At 37.4% G+C, this 15,994-nt stretch overlaps 1 protein-coding gene across 1 annotated transcript; it reads right to left on the reverse strand.

Moving 5' to 3' along the window:
* Positions 1-1,840: 1,840 nt before the first annotated feature.
* On the reverse strand, positions 1,841-12,142 carry LOC131167923 (probable splicing factor 3A subunit 1). Its single transcript, XM_058126999.1, has 3 exons — positions 11,835-12,142; positions 2,536-4,826; positions 1,841-2,398 (listed from the first exon to the last, which is right to left on the reverse strand). The coding sequence occupies exons 2-3, from the start codon at positions 4,699-4,701 to the stop codon at positions 2,129-2,131; spliced, it is 2,436 nt and encodes an 811-aa protein (XP_057982982.1). The 5' UTR covers positions 4,702-4,826; positions 11,835-12,142; the 3' UTR covers positions 1,841-2,128.
* Positions 12,143-15,994: the final 3,852 nt, after the last annotated feature.

Consider the following 15,994-nt stretch of genomic DNA (forward strand, 5'->3'; position numbering starts at 1 on the left):
CTACCCTCTTTTCAGTCCACAAAGTCCAAAAACTGCCAAAAACTGTACGTCTCCATAAATTGGTTCCCCTCTTACTCCTCCTAAAGCCTTTGTACCACACCATTAGAAAAATATCAGCAGTCATACACAAACAAATCCAAAGCAACCTAGACACCCTACAATTGAGAAACAAATGATTGTTGATCTCGCACGCTTCCAAACACATGACACAAGTATTCAGACTTATGCCCTTGCAGAGTCTCCTCATTTGCATATAAACCATTAAGAGTCAAAATCCATGTAAAACCACTCATCTTACAAAGAACTTTGGTCTTCCAAATCAAATGGTTGAAGAGAAAACAAGAAGAATTTGGTCATTTCAACAACTAGGCAAGAAAAGATATTGTGGAAAATGAACTAGAGAATGCCCAATCCAAACCTTGGAGTCCAGTAGAATCCTGCATTTGCAACAACATGGTCATACCCCCAGCCTCTCTCATTGAGATTTACAAAACAATCTGATCATTATTGCTAGCAGAATTTCGAAGTAAAGCCCATAATCCCTGTGGTTCCTTCTTTTCTCAGCAAAAATTCACTCTCCATTGGGCCCTAATGATGTCAACAATACTTGTACAAAAACCCAAACATGATATTCATTATTCACAACTGTTCTACTTCATGAATCTGCTACATAATCAATCAGTCACGCCCTGCAGCTCCTCGTCCACATGCAAAAGTTTTGGAAAAGTTTGATAAAGCTATGCATAACAACTCAAAAAACATTGAGGTTTATTAGGTATGCACAAGACAATTTGAGGATGTTGTACTGGGCTTACAATGTGAAAATAAACTCTTTATTCTTTGGTCTAACTAGGAAAAAGGACAGGCAAATCTTTCAGGAAGGTTATATGATGAAGGATCACATAGTCAACCAGTGTCAATTTAGTGACATATGGTGTTTATGACAACATAATTTAGATGAATCCATATCAGATACTTTCAGGGGTATTAGCGCAAGAATACTGCAGCCAGCATTCAGGTAACATCCCCCTTCAAGGCCACTTCGGGCTATGGTCTTAAATTTTCCAAAACAAAAAAAAAAGATATATCATAATTTCCACTTTCCACCTCAAATCAAAGTAGCAGTCAATTTCTGTCTAACAAGATTCCCATATTCTAAAATTTCCATTCAAATTTACAAAAATCATCCAAACTGAAATTCAATGATTTTTTTTTGAATTTTGACCATAGGATACAATTTCCTTAAAATTAAAATTTGAGATCTAAAACCCTCCAAACTGAAATTTCTGATATAATATTCTTTTTTATTCAAAATAAAAATTATCACAATCAAGGTAGGAATGACTGCTATATGACTTCCAAATTTTTATGAAGATTTGATATTAGGAATTAAATACAACATTTATTAAATCCTTTCTGCCTAATTAGTTGCATTTGAAAAGGAATTATTACCTAACAGATTGATGAATTTTACTTGCATTAACTGAAAGTGTTAAATATTGTTATCATTTTACAAGTATTACACCTTATAGACCACATACTAGTGAGTGGTGTATAACAGTTTCTATTTCTAATATCTCACTAAAATATTCAATGTTCTAGTACTAACTTTCATCATTTTTAAAAACTGAAATCAAAATCGACGTTGAAGTTCAAATTTCTATTGAGAACTTCATATTAGAACAGAAAAAATGCTAGCATCCAACTGCCCGTGTATGAGCATGTACCCATAGAGCAGAACCTAATTCAAGCAAAGAACACTAAAACAGCTACAACAGAACTTTTAGAATGAAATTGATAATGAGCAACAAGAAATAGCTGACAAACACAACAACAGTGCTTCAGAGAATAATCAAGATGACAATAACATTATGGGATCCAGAGACGACCACATATGCAAAAGAGGGCATAACTTGCTCAACTAAGCTTAATGTATGTGTCCACTTCCTGTTGTTCAGAAGAGAGCATCAGGCTAATGGACAAAATGAAACAGTTCTGGAAGTTAAATACAGGACCACTTTGAGCTCTTAAGCAATATCCAAAATTAGAGGTCTGCAATTTCATATATAGAATTCTCAAAGAAACTATAGTCCTAACATTAACCTTTGAATAACTGACAGGAGACATTTCATCTCTTTCTGCCACCACGTTCTCTTACGGAAAGAGCTAGTGTTTCTCCTGATCCAACATTATAATGGGCAAGTGACATATTGTCCTTGAGAAAACCAGCTTTTCCACTCAATTTCTGCTTGTTTGCAGGAAGCTGGACCTCCCCTGCGATTTTCTCTTTCAGACTGCCAACAGTTTCAGATAAGGACTGCACTGTAATCTCCAGGAGCTGTCCTTTGAGATTACCTTCATCAACATGAGGAACAGATATGGTGATGCGTACAGGTCCCTGCAGTAAAAGCACAACCACAATCAAGTAAATTAGGGATCTATCACAAAATCAAACATCACAAAACAATTACAGAGTGAACAATCAAACAAAATTTAATGCCAAGTGAAAAAGAAGAATGCTAAGATGTTCCATACCGAATGTTGAGCCAGAAACTGGTCTTCTGGTATAAGCAATGAATCATCAAGCCTCTGCCTCTTTGGCTCTGGTTCATCAGGAAGTGGTGGAGGTGCTTCTTCAGGTGGTGGAGGCGGTGGCATTCCTTGAGGCAGAGGTGGAGGTGGAACAATAGGCATAGCTGGTGGGGGGACAGGAAGTGGGACAAAAGGCCGGGGAACAGAGAGAGGTGTAAATTGAGATCCAGGTGGAGGCGGAACAGGAATACTTGGTGCACTGACAGATATTGATGGGGGCACTGGGGGTGGTCGATTCATCAAAACAGGTTGTTGTCCAGAACTAATTGGCATTGGAGGAGGTGGTGGCCGAACCGATGACATCATTGTGATAACTGGTGGTCTTGGCGGAGGCACAAGGACCCCACTACTACTTGGAGCAGAATACTGAACCGTGTTTTGTGGCACACGAGGAAGGTTCAAAGCTAATCCAGGTGGAGGGGGAAGAGGGCGGACTGAAGGCACACCAGGTTTAGGAGGAAGAGCTGCAGGACCAGGAAGGGCCCTTGCATCGTTATTAGCATCATTTTGATCTTCACCAATCATATTTTGAGACATTGCCTGGTTTGCAGTGCGCCCAATGCTTCCAGAATGACCATCCCATATTACCAGCTTTGGCTGATCCTCCTTCTTCTCAATCTCAGCTTTAACTGCATTCGAGACTTCTTCCTCAGTTGTACCAAAAATATCAGGACGGGTTCGTGCAAGTCCCACAATGTTTCTAGAGATTTCATCATCCTGAGCAAGAGTTGTCTCCCGAATCTTAGCAAACATCCTTTCTTTCTGCTCCTTGTACTTGGGATCAATGAGAGAGATCCTCATGTGTTCAGACATCTCATTGATAGGGATCAACTCCCCAGTTATGGGGGAAACAACAAAATTTGTTGGGTCTCTTTCCACTGGTATCCTCTCCTCAGGCCTCTTCCAGTTCTTCACAATTCTCATTGGTGGCTCAGGTTCCTCGGAAGTTGCCTTTATCTCACTCTTCTTCTCATCACCATTCTCTTCAAGACTAGCTGCCTTCATGCCCTCTTCTACAAGTTGTACCTCTTCTTCATCCATTTCCATCTCCACTTCTTTTCCAGGCTCAACAATCTCTTCTTCTTCCATAACTGACATCTTGCTCCTCCTTACAACTTCCTCAAGGGTCATTGGAGAGGGTAAATCCTCATCCTCATCATCTGCAAAGTCTATTGTTTCAACAACAACAAAATCATGCCAATCAATCATTGCCATTTGCATCCTTTCCTGCTCTATCTCATCCTCAGCTTTCTGCCTTGCCTGCTCTTGCGAACGCTCCCACTCAAGCCGATGCAAGCACCGTTCAAGCACCATAGTCATATCAGTAACACTCCTTTTCAGCTTCTCTGTCAACCCCTTTGGAGGCATCAACACTTTTGAATATGCATCAGCAAGTGCAGTAAAAAACATAAACATACTGTGGGTTGGCTTCAGAAAATGGAACTGTGGGTTGTTAATTTCTCTACTTGTCAATCCTGTCAAAAATGATTTTCCATTTCTAGCCACAAACTGTGCTGTGAGCTTAATAATATCCAACTCCTCCCCGGTTATTCCCTCCGGAAGACGAACAGTGTACTGCTCAGCTTCTGGAGGTTCAAGAACTTTGTGTACAGGTCTAAATTGAGCAGAGGGGTCAGGCTTTACAGTTGCTTCATTCGCATCAGCAAGTGGAGCAGGCGGAGCAGACTCAGAAACAGAAGAATCTGCAGGCTGCAGGGGAGGCTGCACTGCAGCAGTTTGATTCTGTGCACGGAATTCAGACAAGCGATGCTGATAATATGCGTGGTAAGGATCAGAGGCATTCAAGAAATTGAACTTTGCATTTCCAGCATTATTGACAATGATCCTTTTCTCAAATTCAGGCCCATTCTTCGCAACAAACTGTGCAGTTTTGTCAACTATGTTTCTGATGTCTGGGGGAGGATGAATGATTCCAATAGTTCTCGTGTGGGTTGCAATTGAAGCTGGAACTGAGTTTGATTTGTTTTCATCCTCGGATTCTGATTTTTCATCCTTTTGTGGCTCCTGCACTTGAGATGGAGGAAGAACACCTAGATTTCCATCAGAGGGAGGGGCTGGAAGAGGCAATATTGGCAATGAGCCCAGCATTTTTTTTGTGGAAGCAAATTTATATGGAGCTAAGAAGGCAAGCTTGATCAATACAGAATGTGAAGAACTATCAGCATATTCTGAGTTTTCCACCAAATTTTCAGTATAGATGAGTGGTTCAATACCTGAAATTGCAGAGAACATGCAAATCCAGTTTAGCTAAAGAAATATAGAACAATATCAATGGTAATAAATCATTGAAAGTCTGCCAAAATATAACCATGAAGCCAAACACTAAGGATTTCCGCACTTGAATATAATAAGTTGATTAGACAAAATACTACTAAACAATATGTAAAAACAACTATTTTTACTCGTCTTACTATTGAATTTCATATAAATGAAGCACACATATTCATAAAGATTAAATCAGAGAAGTATTGCTAAGATAATCTTACAATTCAAGAAAAATAAATAAAAAATGCAACAATGTGCAAAGCTAATAAAGACCGTCACAGCATTAACCTAACTCAACATCCCACAACAAGGTCAACAGACAGCTAAAGAACACATGATAGAAATGTCTCAAAAAGAAAAAAGCATAAGACAGGGATTTTAAATCCTCTTTTTTTGGGAGGAAAGGCAACATATAAACCTTTAGGCATTGAGGCACACACAAACTGGATTTGTTGCTTTAATATCACAAACAGAGTTAAAGGCAAAAAACATCTATTCGGTGTTTCCTCCTAATTGCATCCCAATTCAAAAGTTCAGAAAAAACACCACAAAAAGTAATGAGAAACGTACAAGGTTCAAAAGCACATGCATTTACAAGATTGCAAAGCCAAGCATGGACATCCTGACCTTGGAAGCATCAATACCAACACAGGACACGATGCGATACTGACACACTGATAAGGGAATTTTGGAAAAATGAAGACAGACAGGGATACATTAACTAATTAATATAAAAAATATATAGACATTCTTTTTCTTATGACAAATATCAAGATAATTTTAATTTAAAATGAAATATAGGGATCATTCATGCACAATTATCAATTCCACGTTTATCAACTATATTCATGTTAAACAAATGAAATCTATTCTAACACTAAGTAACTTGTTGGAGTGTCAAGCCTGTTGAATCCAGGCCGTCCGTTCTTTTCAGATCAAATGGCTGCTGTTGGGGGTTTTTTTTTTGGGGGGGCGTTGTTGTAATTTGATCCTTGTGTTGTAAATAAAACAAAACAACAGCAGGGGGCGGGGGTCACTTAGAGATTTCAGTTTTCAGCTCCAGAAAAAGAAAAGGGCAGCGCAGGAGGGTTTCGATTCCCGCAAGTCTTCACCAGCCGCGAGAGCCTTCCCAGCCAAGAGAGGAGACCTGCAACCCGACGAAGCCATCACCGCCGAGAGAGGTCCTTCAGCCGCAGCGCACGGGAGAGGGAGACGGCAGGAGGTGGGTGCGGTGTTGAATATCTCCAACCTCTAGCAGAGGTACACGCAAGGGTAAGGCAAGGTAAGCACAGATTTAGTTTCTTGGGAAGGTTTCTTTTAGGGAAATCAGGAAGGAAAATAGGGAGAAATCTAGGGTTCTTCCCACGTGCAAAGAGGGGGTTTCTTGGGTCATTCTTGGGCTGATTTCTAGAGGAGATCGGTAAGCCCCAAAGGTAAATCTGTGTATATGCATATTTATTTCCGCCGGATTTAATATAGTATCTCCGAAGGTGAGTTTCTGCCGTGGATGTAGGTCAATTTTTGGGCCGAAATAAATGTGTTCTTGTGGATTGTTCTTGTGGCATGTTTACATTTTGCTGAATTTATTGTTGATTGGTTGAACATTGATTTGGTGTATAAAATATTTTTCTTGTTCAGGCTTAGCATACACATACATATTAAAATAAACAGGTTTTCGTTTACGTGTGATTGTGGTTGATGCTTTGATTAAAATCTGAAAATAGAATTAGCAGTCAGCTGAATTACACACAACAAGTGGTATCAGAGTCTGGCTATGTGATGGGGACCGCTAGATTTGAAATAGAAAAATTCACCGGGAAAAATGACTTTGGTTTATGGAGGATTAAGATGCGTGCCATCTTGGTACAGCAAGGGCTTGAGGAGGCTCTTCTTGGAGAAAAGAAAGGAGCTTCCACTTCACAAGAGGGGAAACAAAGTTTTCCCTCCACCGATAAAGTGAAGCCCGAAATCCTCCAAAAGGCACATAGTGCCATTATCTTGTCCTTAGGAGACAAAGTGCTTAGGGAAGTTGCCAATGAAGATACGGCAGCTAGAGTTTAGTCAAAACTAAAAAGTTTGTACATGAAAAAATCTCTAGCAAACAGACTCCATAAGAAGACTAGACTCTACACCTTTAGACTGACCCTTGGAACATCTATTGATAAACATTTAGATGAATTTAATAAAATTCTTTTGGATCTTGCTAATATTGATATTAGTATAGATGAAGAAGACCAGGCAATTTTTTTATTGAGTTCTCTTGATTCCACATATGAAAATATTAAAGAAACTATGATGTATGGGAGAGAGAGGCTGACCTTAGAAGATGTGCAAGCCATTTTGCACTGTAGGGAATTGCACACTAAGTTTGAGTCTAAATCAGGGTCAGGGAAAGGGTTAAATGTGAGAGGTAGGTCTGAAAAGAGGGACAAGAAAGGAAAAGACAAAAGGTCTAGATCAAAGTCTAAGAGCAAGGCACTAAAGTGTTTTGCATGTCACAAGGAAAGACATTTTAAGAGGGACTGCCCTGAGAGGGAAAAGGTTGCAAATGTCACCACCTCTGAATCAAAGGGTAAGGTAGCGCTGTAATTTTAGATGGATATGATAGTGCGGAAGTGTTGAACGTCTCTGATAAAGATTCGGGAAAAGAATGGATATTAGATTCAGGATGTTCCTTCCACATGTGTCCATTGAAAAACTGGTTTGAGTCCTTTACATGCTTAGAAGGAGGTCATGTTATCCTAGGAAACAATAAGTCATGTAAAATACAGGGTATTGGGACTGTGAGACTTTTAATGCATGATGGGATTGAAAGAGTGCTAAGAGATGTGAGGTACATACCTGAGCTGAAGAGAAACTTGATTTCTCTTAGTAGCTTAGATAAGACATGGTACACGTTTAAGTCTGAAGGAGGTAGCCTAAGAGTATATAAAGGTTCACTAGTAGTGATGAAAGGGGTGCTAAAAAATGGGTTATACACCTTAGTAGGAAAGACAATGATTGGTGAGGCTTCACCTATTAATCACAGGGTAGAAAATCAGGTTTCCTTGTGGCATAAGAGGCTAGGACATGTTAGCTAGCAGGGCCTAAAGGAGCTAGAGAAACAGGGGCTCCTTGGAGATAGGAAACTTGAGGAATTGTCATTCTGTGAGGAGTGTGTCTTGGGTAAGTCTACTAGGGTTAGTTTTAAGAAGTCCACTCACACCACGAAACAGACTCTTGATTACATACATTCAGACTTGTGGGGGCCTGCTACGGTTAGTTCTCATGGTGGTTTTAGGTATTTTCTGTCAATTATAGATGACTTTTCTAGGAAAGTATGGGTTTATATTCTAAAACATAAAAGTGATACTTTTGAAAAGTTTAAAGAATGGAAAACCTTAGTTGAAACTCAAGTTAGCAAGAAAGTTAAAACACTGAGAACAGACAATGGATTAGAATACTTGTCAAATGAATTTTCTGAATTTTGTAAAGCTGAGGGCATTGCTAGACATAGGACTGTTAGGGATACTCCCCAACAGAATGGACTAACTGAAAGGATAAATAGGACTATTCTGGAAAGGGTAAGATGCATGTTAGCCACTTCAAGTCTACCCAAGACCTTTTGGGCAAAGGCAGTGACCACTGTTGTATACCTTATTAATAGGTGTCCTTCCACAGCTCTAAATTTTAAAACTCCTCAAGAAATCTGGTCAGGTAACCCTGCTGATTATCAGGGTTTAAAAGTTTTTGGGTGCGTAGCCTATGCCCACATTAGAACTGATAAATTAGAGCCTAGGGCTATTAAATGCATTTTTGTGGGATACCCAGAGGAGGTTAAAGGCTATAAGCTCTGGGTTATAAAACCTGGAAAACAAAAATGTATTATTAGCAGGGATGTAGTTTTTAATGAAACTAAAATGGGGGAAAAACCAGAAAATTCAGATGAAAGTATTAGGCACTCTAATACTAGTGACCCGCAGCTTGAGGTGGAGCAACCCTCCACTTCTTATAGCCATTTAGAAACAGATGCTGCTGATTTTGAGGAGCAAAACTCAGAAACAAAAACCTCTGAATTAAGAAAAACCTACCTTCTGGCACAGGATAGGGAGAGGAGGGTCATAAGACTTCCTCAAAGGTATTAGGAAGTTAATATGACAGCTTTTGCTCTTTCTGTTGCTAAAACAGAAATTGAGGTGGAGTTTAGGACTTTTAGAGAGGTCATGGATAGTAAAGAGGCTGAAAAATGGATTTTTGCAATGCAAGAAGAAATGGAATCTCTAAACAAGAATAAGACATGGGTGATGATACCTAGACCGGAAAAACATAAGATCTAAGTGGATATTTAAGAGGAAAGAAGGAATCCCTCGAGTTGAACCACCTAGGTATAAAGCTAGGTTAGTGGCTAAGGGATTTACACAAAGAGAAGGGGTAGACTATAATGAAATATTTTTCCCTGTTGTGAGGCATAATTCTATTAGAATTCTATTATCCTTTGTTGCTGTACATGACTTACATTTGGAACAACTTGATGTTAAAACTGCTTTCTTGCATGGTACTTTAGAAGAAACAGTTTATATGCAACCTCCCGAGGGCTTTGATATGGAAATGAATAAAAATCATGTATGTTTATTAAAGAAATCTTTATATGGGCTGAAACAATCACCTAGACAATGGTATAAACGATTTGATTCTTACATGATTCAAAATGATTTCTGTAGAAGCAATTATGATGGCTGTGTTATTATAAATCATGTGATAAATGTCATATATATTTGCTATTATATGTTGATGACATGTTGGTTGCTTGTGGAGACATGGATATGTTACATCAAGTTAAGTGCATGCTTAAATCTAAATTTGAAATGAAAGACTTAGGACCTGTTAAAAGAATACTTGGTATGGAAATAACTAGAGAAGGGAATAAAAACCTTCTCTACTTGTCTCAAAAGTCTTATATTTCAAAGGTATTAAAAAGATTTGGAATGAGTCATGTTAAATCTTCTTCTATTCATGTTGCACAACATGTTAAATTGTCTAGAAAACAGTGTCCTGAAACTGAAAATAAGTCACTGTTTATGAATAGAATACCTTATGCTAGTATGGTTGGTAGTATGATGTATGCTATGGTATGTTCTAGACCTGATCTATCTTATACTGTAAGTCAAGTGAGTAGATTTATGAGCAAACCTGGAAAACCACATTGGCATGCTTTGAAACAAATTTTTCAATACTTGTCTGGAACAAAACAACAAGGATTAATATTTGGTAAAGGGATATGCATTGTGAAATAGGGTTAAAAGGATATGTAGATTCTGACTATGCTGGAAATCTAGATACCAGGAAGTCTTTGTCTGGTATGGTCTTTTCTTTTTTAGGTAGTGCTATTAGTTGGAAATCACACATGCAGTCGGTGGTAGCCTTGTCTACCACAGAGGCTGAATATATTGCCATGACTGAAGCCTTTAAGGAGGCTATATGGATAAAAGGACTATACCTAGAGTTAGGAATATATAATGAAACCGTTACAATATTGTGACAATCAAAGCACTATTCATTTGGCTAGGAATCATATTTATCATGATAGGTCCAAACATATAGATGTTAGGCTGCACTTTGTGAGAGATATTATTTCTAGTGGAGAAATAGATGTAAGGAAAATTCTAACGGAGGACAATCCTTCGGATATGATGACTAAAGCAGTACCTAAATCCAAGTTTGAACATTGTTCGAACTTGGTTAACCTTGGAAGTTTCTAGTGTTTGTTTTGCAGGAACCGCCATAGGAGATGCTAAGGAGGTGCAAGGGTCAAAAGCTTGCCAAGGTGGAGAATTGTTGAAGTGTCAAGCCTATTGAATCCAGGCCGGCCGTTCTTTTCAAATCAAATGGCTGCTTTTGGGGGTTTTTTTTTTTTTGGGAGGCGTTGTTGTAATTTGATCCTTGTGTTGTAAATAAAACAAAACAACAGCAGGGGCGGGGGTCACTTAGAGATTTCAGTTTTCAGCTCCAGAAAAAGAAAAGGGCAGCGCAGGAGGGTTTCGATTCCCACAAGTCTTCACCAGCCACAAGAGCCTTCCCAGCCGAGAGAGGAGACCTGCAACCCGAGGAAGCCATCACCGCCAAGAGAGGTCCTTCAGCCGCAGCGCACGGGAGAGGGAGACGGCAGGAGGTGGGTGCGGTGTTGAATATCTCCAACCTCCAGCGGAGGTACACGCAAGGGTAAGGCAAGGTAAGCACAGATTTAGTTTCTTGGGAAGGTTTCTTTTAGGGAAATCAAGAAGGAAAATAGGGAGAAATCTAGGATTCTTCCCACGTGTGAAGAGGGGGTTTCTTGGGTCATTCTTGGGCTGATTTCCAGAGGAGATCGGCAAGCCCCAAAGGTAAATCTGTGTATAAGTATATTTATTTCCAACGGATTTAATATAGTATCTCCGAAGATGAGTTTCTGCCGTGCATGTAGGTCAATTTTTGGGCCGAAATAAATGTGTTCTTGTGGATTGTTCTTGTGGCATGTTTACATTTTGCTGAATTTATTGTTGATTGGCTGAGCATTGGTTTGGTGTATAAAATATTTTTCTTGTTCAGCCTTAGCATACACGTACATATTAAAATAAACAGGTTTTCGTTTAGGTGTGATTGTAGTTGATGATTTGATTAAAATCTAAAAACAGAATTAGCAGTCAGCTGAATTACACACAACATAACTAATATCATCCATTAATTGCACAGACAGAATCAAATGAAAGCAACTCGGCAAGAGAGCAGTGAGACAGTGAGTTGTTGACCCATATCATAAGTTCACCCATTAATTTTTCTAAAAAAAAGACAAAAAAAATAGAAGAAAGAAGAACGGCAAAAATGTTCTAGAGGGCAGGGGCCACTAGCAAACTGCCGAACAGGCAAAGAGGGGGGCGAGAAGAGGGAGGGAAGAGAAAGGAGAAGAGAGAGGGAAGAAGGAGGGGACAAATTGAACTTACCGCGGCGGCTGGGCTCGAAGTCAAACGACGCAGGAAGACCTGGTTGGCCTTCGACGACTCGTTGGCCTTCGGGGCTTCAAGCACTTCCACCGGAGAAACGAAGAAGCGGAAACGAAGGGATGTTATCTCCGACTCTCCGGTGAAACAGGCTAGGAAGTCCGGCGACAAGGGTGGGAGGCTTGCGCTCGTGCTAGGGCTCCGAGGGTTACCCTGAGTCTTCCGTGTTCCGTGTGCCTCTCCTTCTAGTTTCCTAAAAAGTGACCACCTCAGAGCCGTTTGGTAATTTTGGTGTCAGTGTAATTATGCAGACGAGAAAGAGAAACCAAAATTAAAAATTAAAAAAATAACAATATACTCGGTTAATATTTTTGAAATTAAAAAGATTCAACCAAAAAATAACTATTTTATACCATAATTAAATAAGAAGTAAAAAATAATTTAAATAATAAAAGTACAAAATAATGTAATAAAATAATAATTATTAAATTATTTTACTTACTTATTATTTTTAAAATTCACTTTATAATAACAATATTATTGCATATAATAATTCAAAAATAGTAAAAATGACTTCATAGTTTTTATTAGTTTTAATTTTTTCTAAAATTTTACATTTATTTTAATTTTAATTTTAATTTTAATTTTATATGATCATTTTACTTCAAGTTTAGTTTAAAATTAATTCAATTTATAAAAGTTAATTTTAGATATTAAAATATTCTATTAACAAGTTGACAAACAATCGTTTGGTATTAATACAAAAAATTATGAAAATAAAAATTTCAAACAAAAACTAAATTCTTAAAAAAAAAACTACAAACGAAATATGAACAACTTCTTTTTTTAATATTGTGAAACTAAAAAATAAATTTTTTATTAAAATGCTTATTTTTGTCTTTTTGAATATATAAAAACTAAAAAATATATTTCAAATAATAAAAGTAAAGATAAATAAAAATTTTAAATACTATAATAAAATAAAAAAAAATTTAATTATTTTACTTAATTTTAAAATTCACTTTGACAAGAAAATCTTATTGTATATGACAATTGAAAAATAGTAAAAGTATTTTGTAAATATTTTTTATTATTTTTAAAAATTTTGTGAAAATTTTTATTTAATTATAATTGAAATTCAGATTATCTTTTTCATTTTAATTGTAATTAAAAAGTATATATAAAATGAATGATTTAATGCAAAAAAGTTAATTTTAAATATGAAAATATTCTACAAATAGGTTGTCAAAACAGTTGATAATCATAAAATCTATTTTTTTTTTTTTGTAAACAATTGGAAACCAACAACAAAAAAGTAAAAATTGTCAAAGTAAATAAACATGTTTTCATAATTTGTTATTGTCATTATACAAAAAATAAAAATAAAAAACAAAAATGATACAAACAGACCCCTAATTTTTAATTTTTTTAAAACAACTAAAAACTGACAATAAGAATAAAAAAATGTTGTGAATTATGTTTCACACACTAAAGGAAAACATGAAAGAAATCAAGGTGCAGCAGAGCAGAGGGAAATCGTCGATGGTTTTCAACGATTTGATGAAAATCGTCGACGATTTGGTTCAGTACTATAACACCCCAACCCGACACGTGGGCCCGGAGTACTACTTTAATAATGTGTGTGTTCCTGATACCATAATCATTAAACATAGATGCAGCGGAAGTAATAAAACATTCACCAAACAAACATTACCAGAGTTCTAAGTCCATACATATATATAATTTTCCAAACATCTATATTACAATCCGACCCAAAAAGGACAACTAGTTTGGTCCATACGACCATTATACATTTCTAGAGACTTACAACATAATTTACATACACTTGAGACCATACAGATCGTCTCAAAAAGGCTATTCTAACTTTCACCCCCCGACGCTGCTAAGCACGATATCTGTTATTTCCTAAAAAGATGATTTGTATATTGGGGTGAGACACTTCTCAGTAAGAGGGTGATCAAACTAATATCAGTGTGTGGCTAGTATGCGTTAGTGTTTACAGAAAACATTTATTCTTCATATAACCGAAAATAGCTGTTTTTACATCATACGTACTTATACAGTTGGAAATGCTTATTTCATCTTCCTGACATAAACAGTTCAATCATTTCATAACATCATTTACATAAATATACAGATATGCATAAAAGACACCTCCTAGGACTAACGTCACATATAAACCCCCGTGGTCAGGGTTGTGTTGCCCCAAGGTTGGACTAAGCCCAGGGTGATCAACCCAGACAAAGTCAACATACATCCGCATCATAACTCTGACTACGCAAGCATCTGCAACTTACTTGCGTGACCGATTGCCCTACTATGTCCTAAAATTTCGAGCTTCTAGGTATGGTACACCCTCTACCAAGGTTAATCGGCATAGACCACCCACAACACTTTTGCAATACAGTGTGGGTGCACATGGTCACATACATAATTCCTAACAACGGTACCGTGCTCATAACATAATGGTCCATCAGGGTTCCTAAAGCATATCGTGCAATTTAAGTAATAAAACATATTTCATATTCATTTCATATAAAACCTGACAAAGTATAAAACTCGGCCCTCGCAGCCATCATATAAATCTTCATGTGTTTCATACAAAGTTCCAGTATTTCACAAACATTCATCATTTTGGTTATGAAACAGTATATACATATCATTCACCCGCCACACAATTTCCTATAGTTTGAATATAGCCCGTAAGCAACCAAGAAAACATAGCATATATAGTTTAAAACATAAAATCAAGTTTTCCACCGTTCGTTTTACTGAAAATACCATAACATATATCCTAAGTTCGAAAACAAATCTTTTGAACAGTTGGTTTTAGAAACTTCAACTGAAAACCTGAATATACTTACTTCATAAACATTTCAAATGGTTCAATTTCATTTAAAAGCTGACTTAACTTAATCCCCTTACATTTTTCCTAAAAACAACCCAAGATGCTAAAAAATCGAATCCTAACTTTTTCCAAAATCAAGAATCTACTTCAGTAAGATTGTAGATATTCGCTCCCTGATCCTCGTGGCAACTTTCGATCGTCGATTCGGGTGACGAATGACGAAGAAATCGAAGAGAAAGAGAGAGTGGGGTTCATGGTTCTATAGAGAGAGAGAGAGAGAGAGAGAGAGAGAGAGAGAAAGAGAGAGAGAGAAAGAGAGTGAGAGAGAGAGAGAGAGAGATTTAACTTTCTTAATGAAGAATCAAACAAAAATCCTTTTTATAAACTCTTGACCCGGTCAAATTCGTCGACGAAGTGGCGCCTTTGTTGACGAGCTACAGAAGGTTGTTCGTCGATGAAAGAAAAGTGTCGTCGACGAACCCTAAACCTGATATTTTCGGCCGTTCTAGATCTCTTCGTCAACAAGATTCCGAATTTCGATGATGAAACACCTAAGGGCCTTCATCGATGAGAACCTAGACCTCGTCACGAAGCTTGCTGTTCTATTTTTGAAATTTTTTTTTTATTTTTCCTAATTCAAGTCTTTACAATCTCCCCTCCTTATAAAAATTTCATCCTTGAAATTTGCTAACTATTTTCTATCACATCATCTAAACTGTTACTGTCCCAACTCTAGGAAGAGTAGGCGGCAACCCACATAGCAGCCCCGTCCCAAATTTATTACCTGTCCTCACTTATGGTGGAGGAATACCGTTGTTACACAAAGTGTCTCGAGAATTTACAATTCCATACATAATTCTCTCAGAGACTATTCATACATAAACTCATAAACAACTAACAAACTAAACATACTTACCTTACCTAACCTGCATATAAAACTAACACATACCTGTTCAACCGTACCGGTCTATCTAATACTGATCAGCACTAAAAAGTTGTGGGTACTTTTGGTGTATTTATGTCTCTAGTTCTCAAGAAGCCTCCTTGATCGCATGATTGCACCACAATACCTTCACTAACAGCATTTCCTTCATATGCAACTTATGTATCTTTTGATCTAAAATTTGAACTGGTACCTCCTCGTAAGTCAACACATCCTCGATCTCTAATGATTCATAGCTGATCACGTGTGTAGGATCTGACACATACTTTCTCAGAACTAATACATGGAAGACGTTATAAACTTTAAACAATGCTGGTGGTAACGCCACTCGATAAGCGACTGGACCAATCC

The sequence above is a fragment of the Malania oleifera genome, chromosome 11 (assembly GCF_029873635.1).
Source record: "Malania oleifera isolate guangnan ecotype guangnan chromosome 11, ASM2987363v1, whole genome shotgun sequence".
NCBI classification, from domain to species: Eukaryota; Viridiplantae; Streptophyta; class Magnoliopsida; order Santalales; family Ximeniaceae; genus Malania; species Malania oleifera.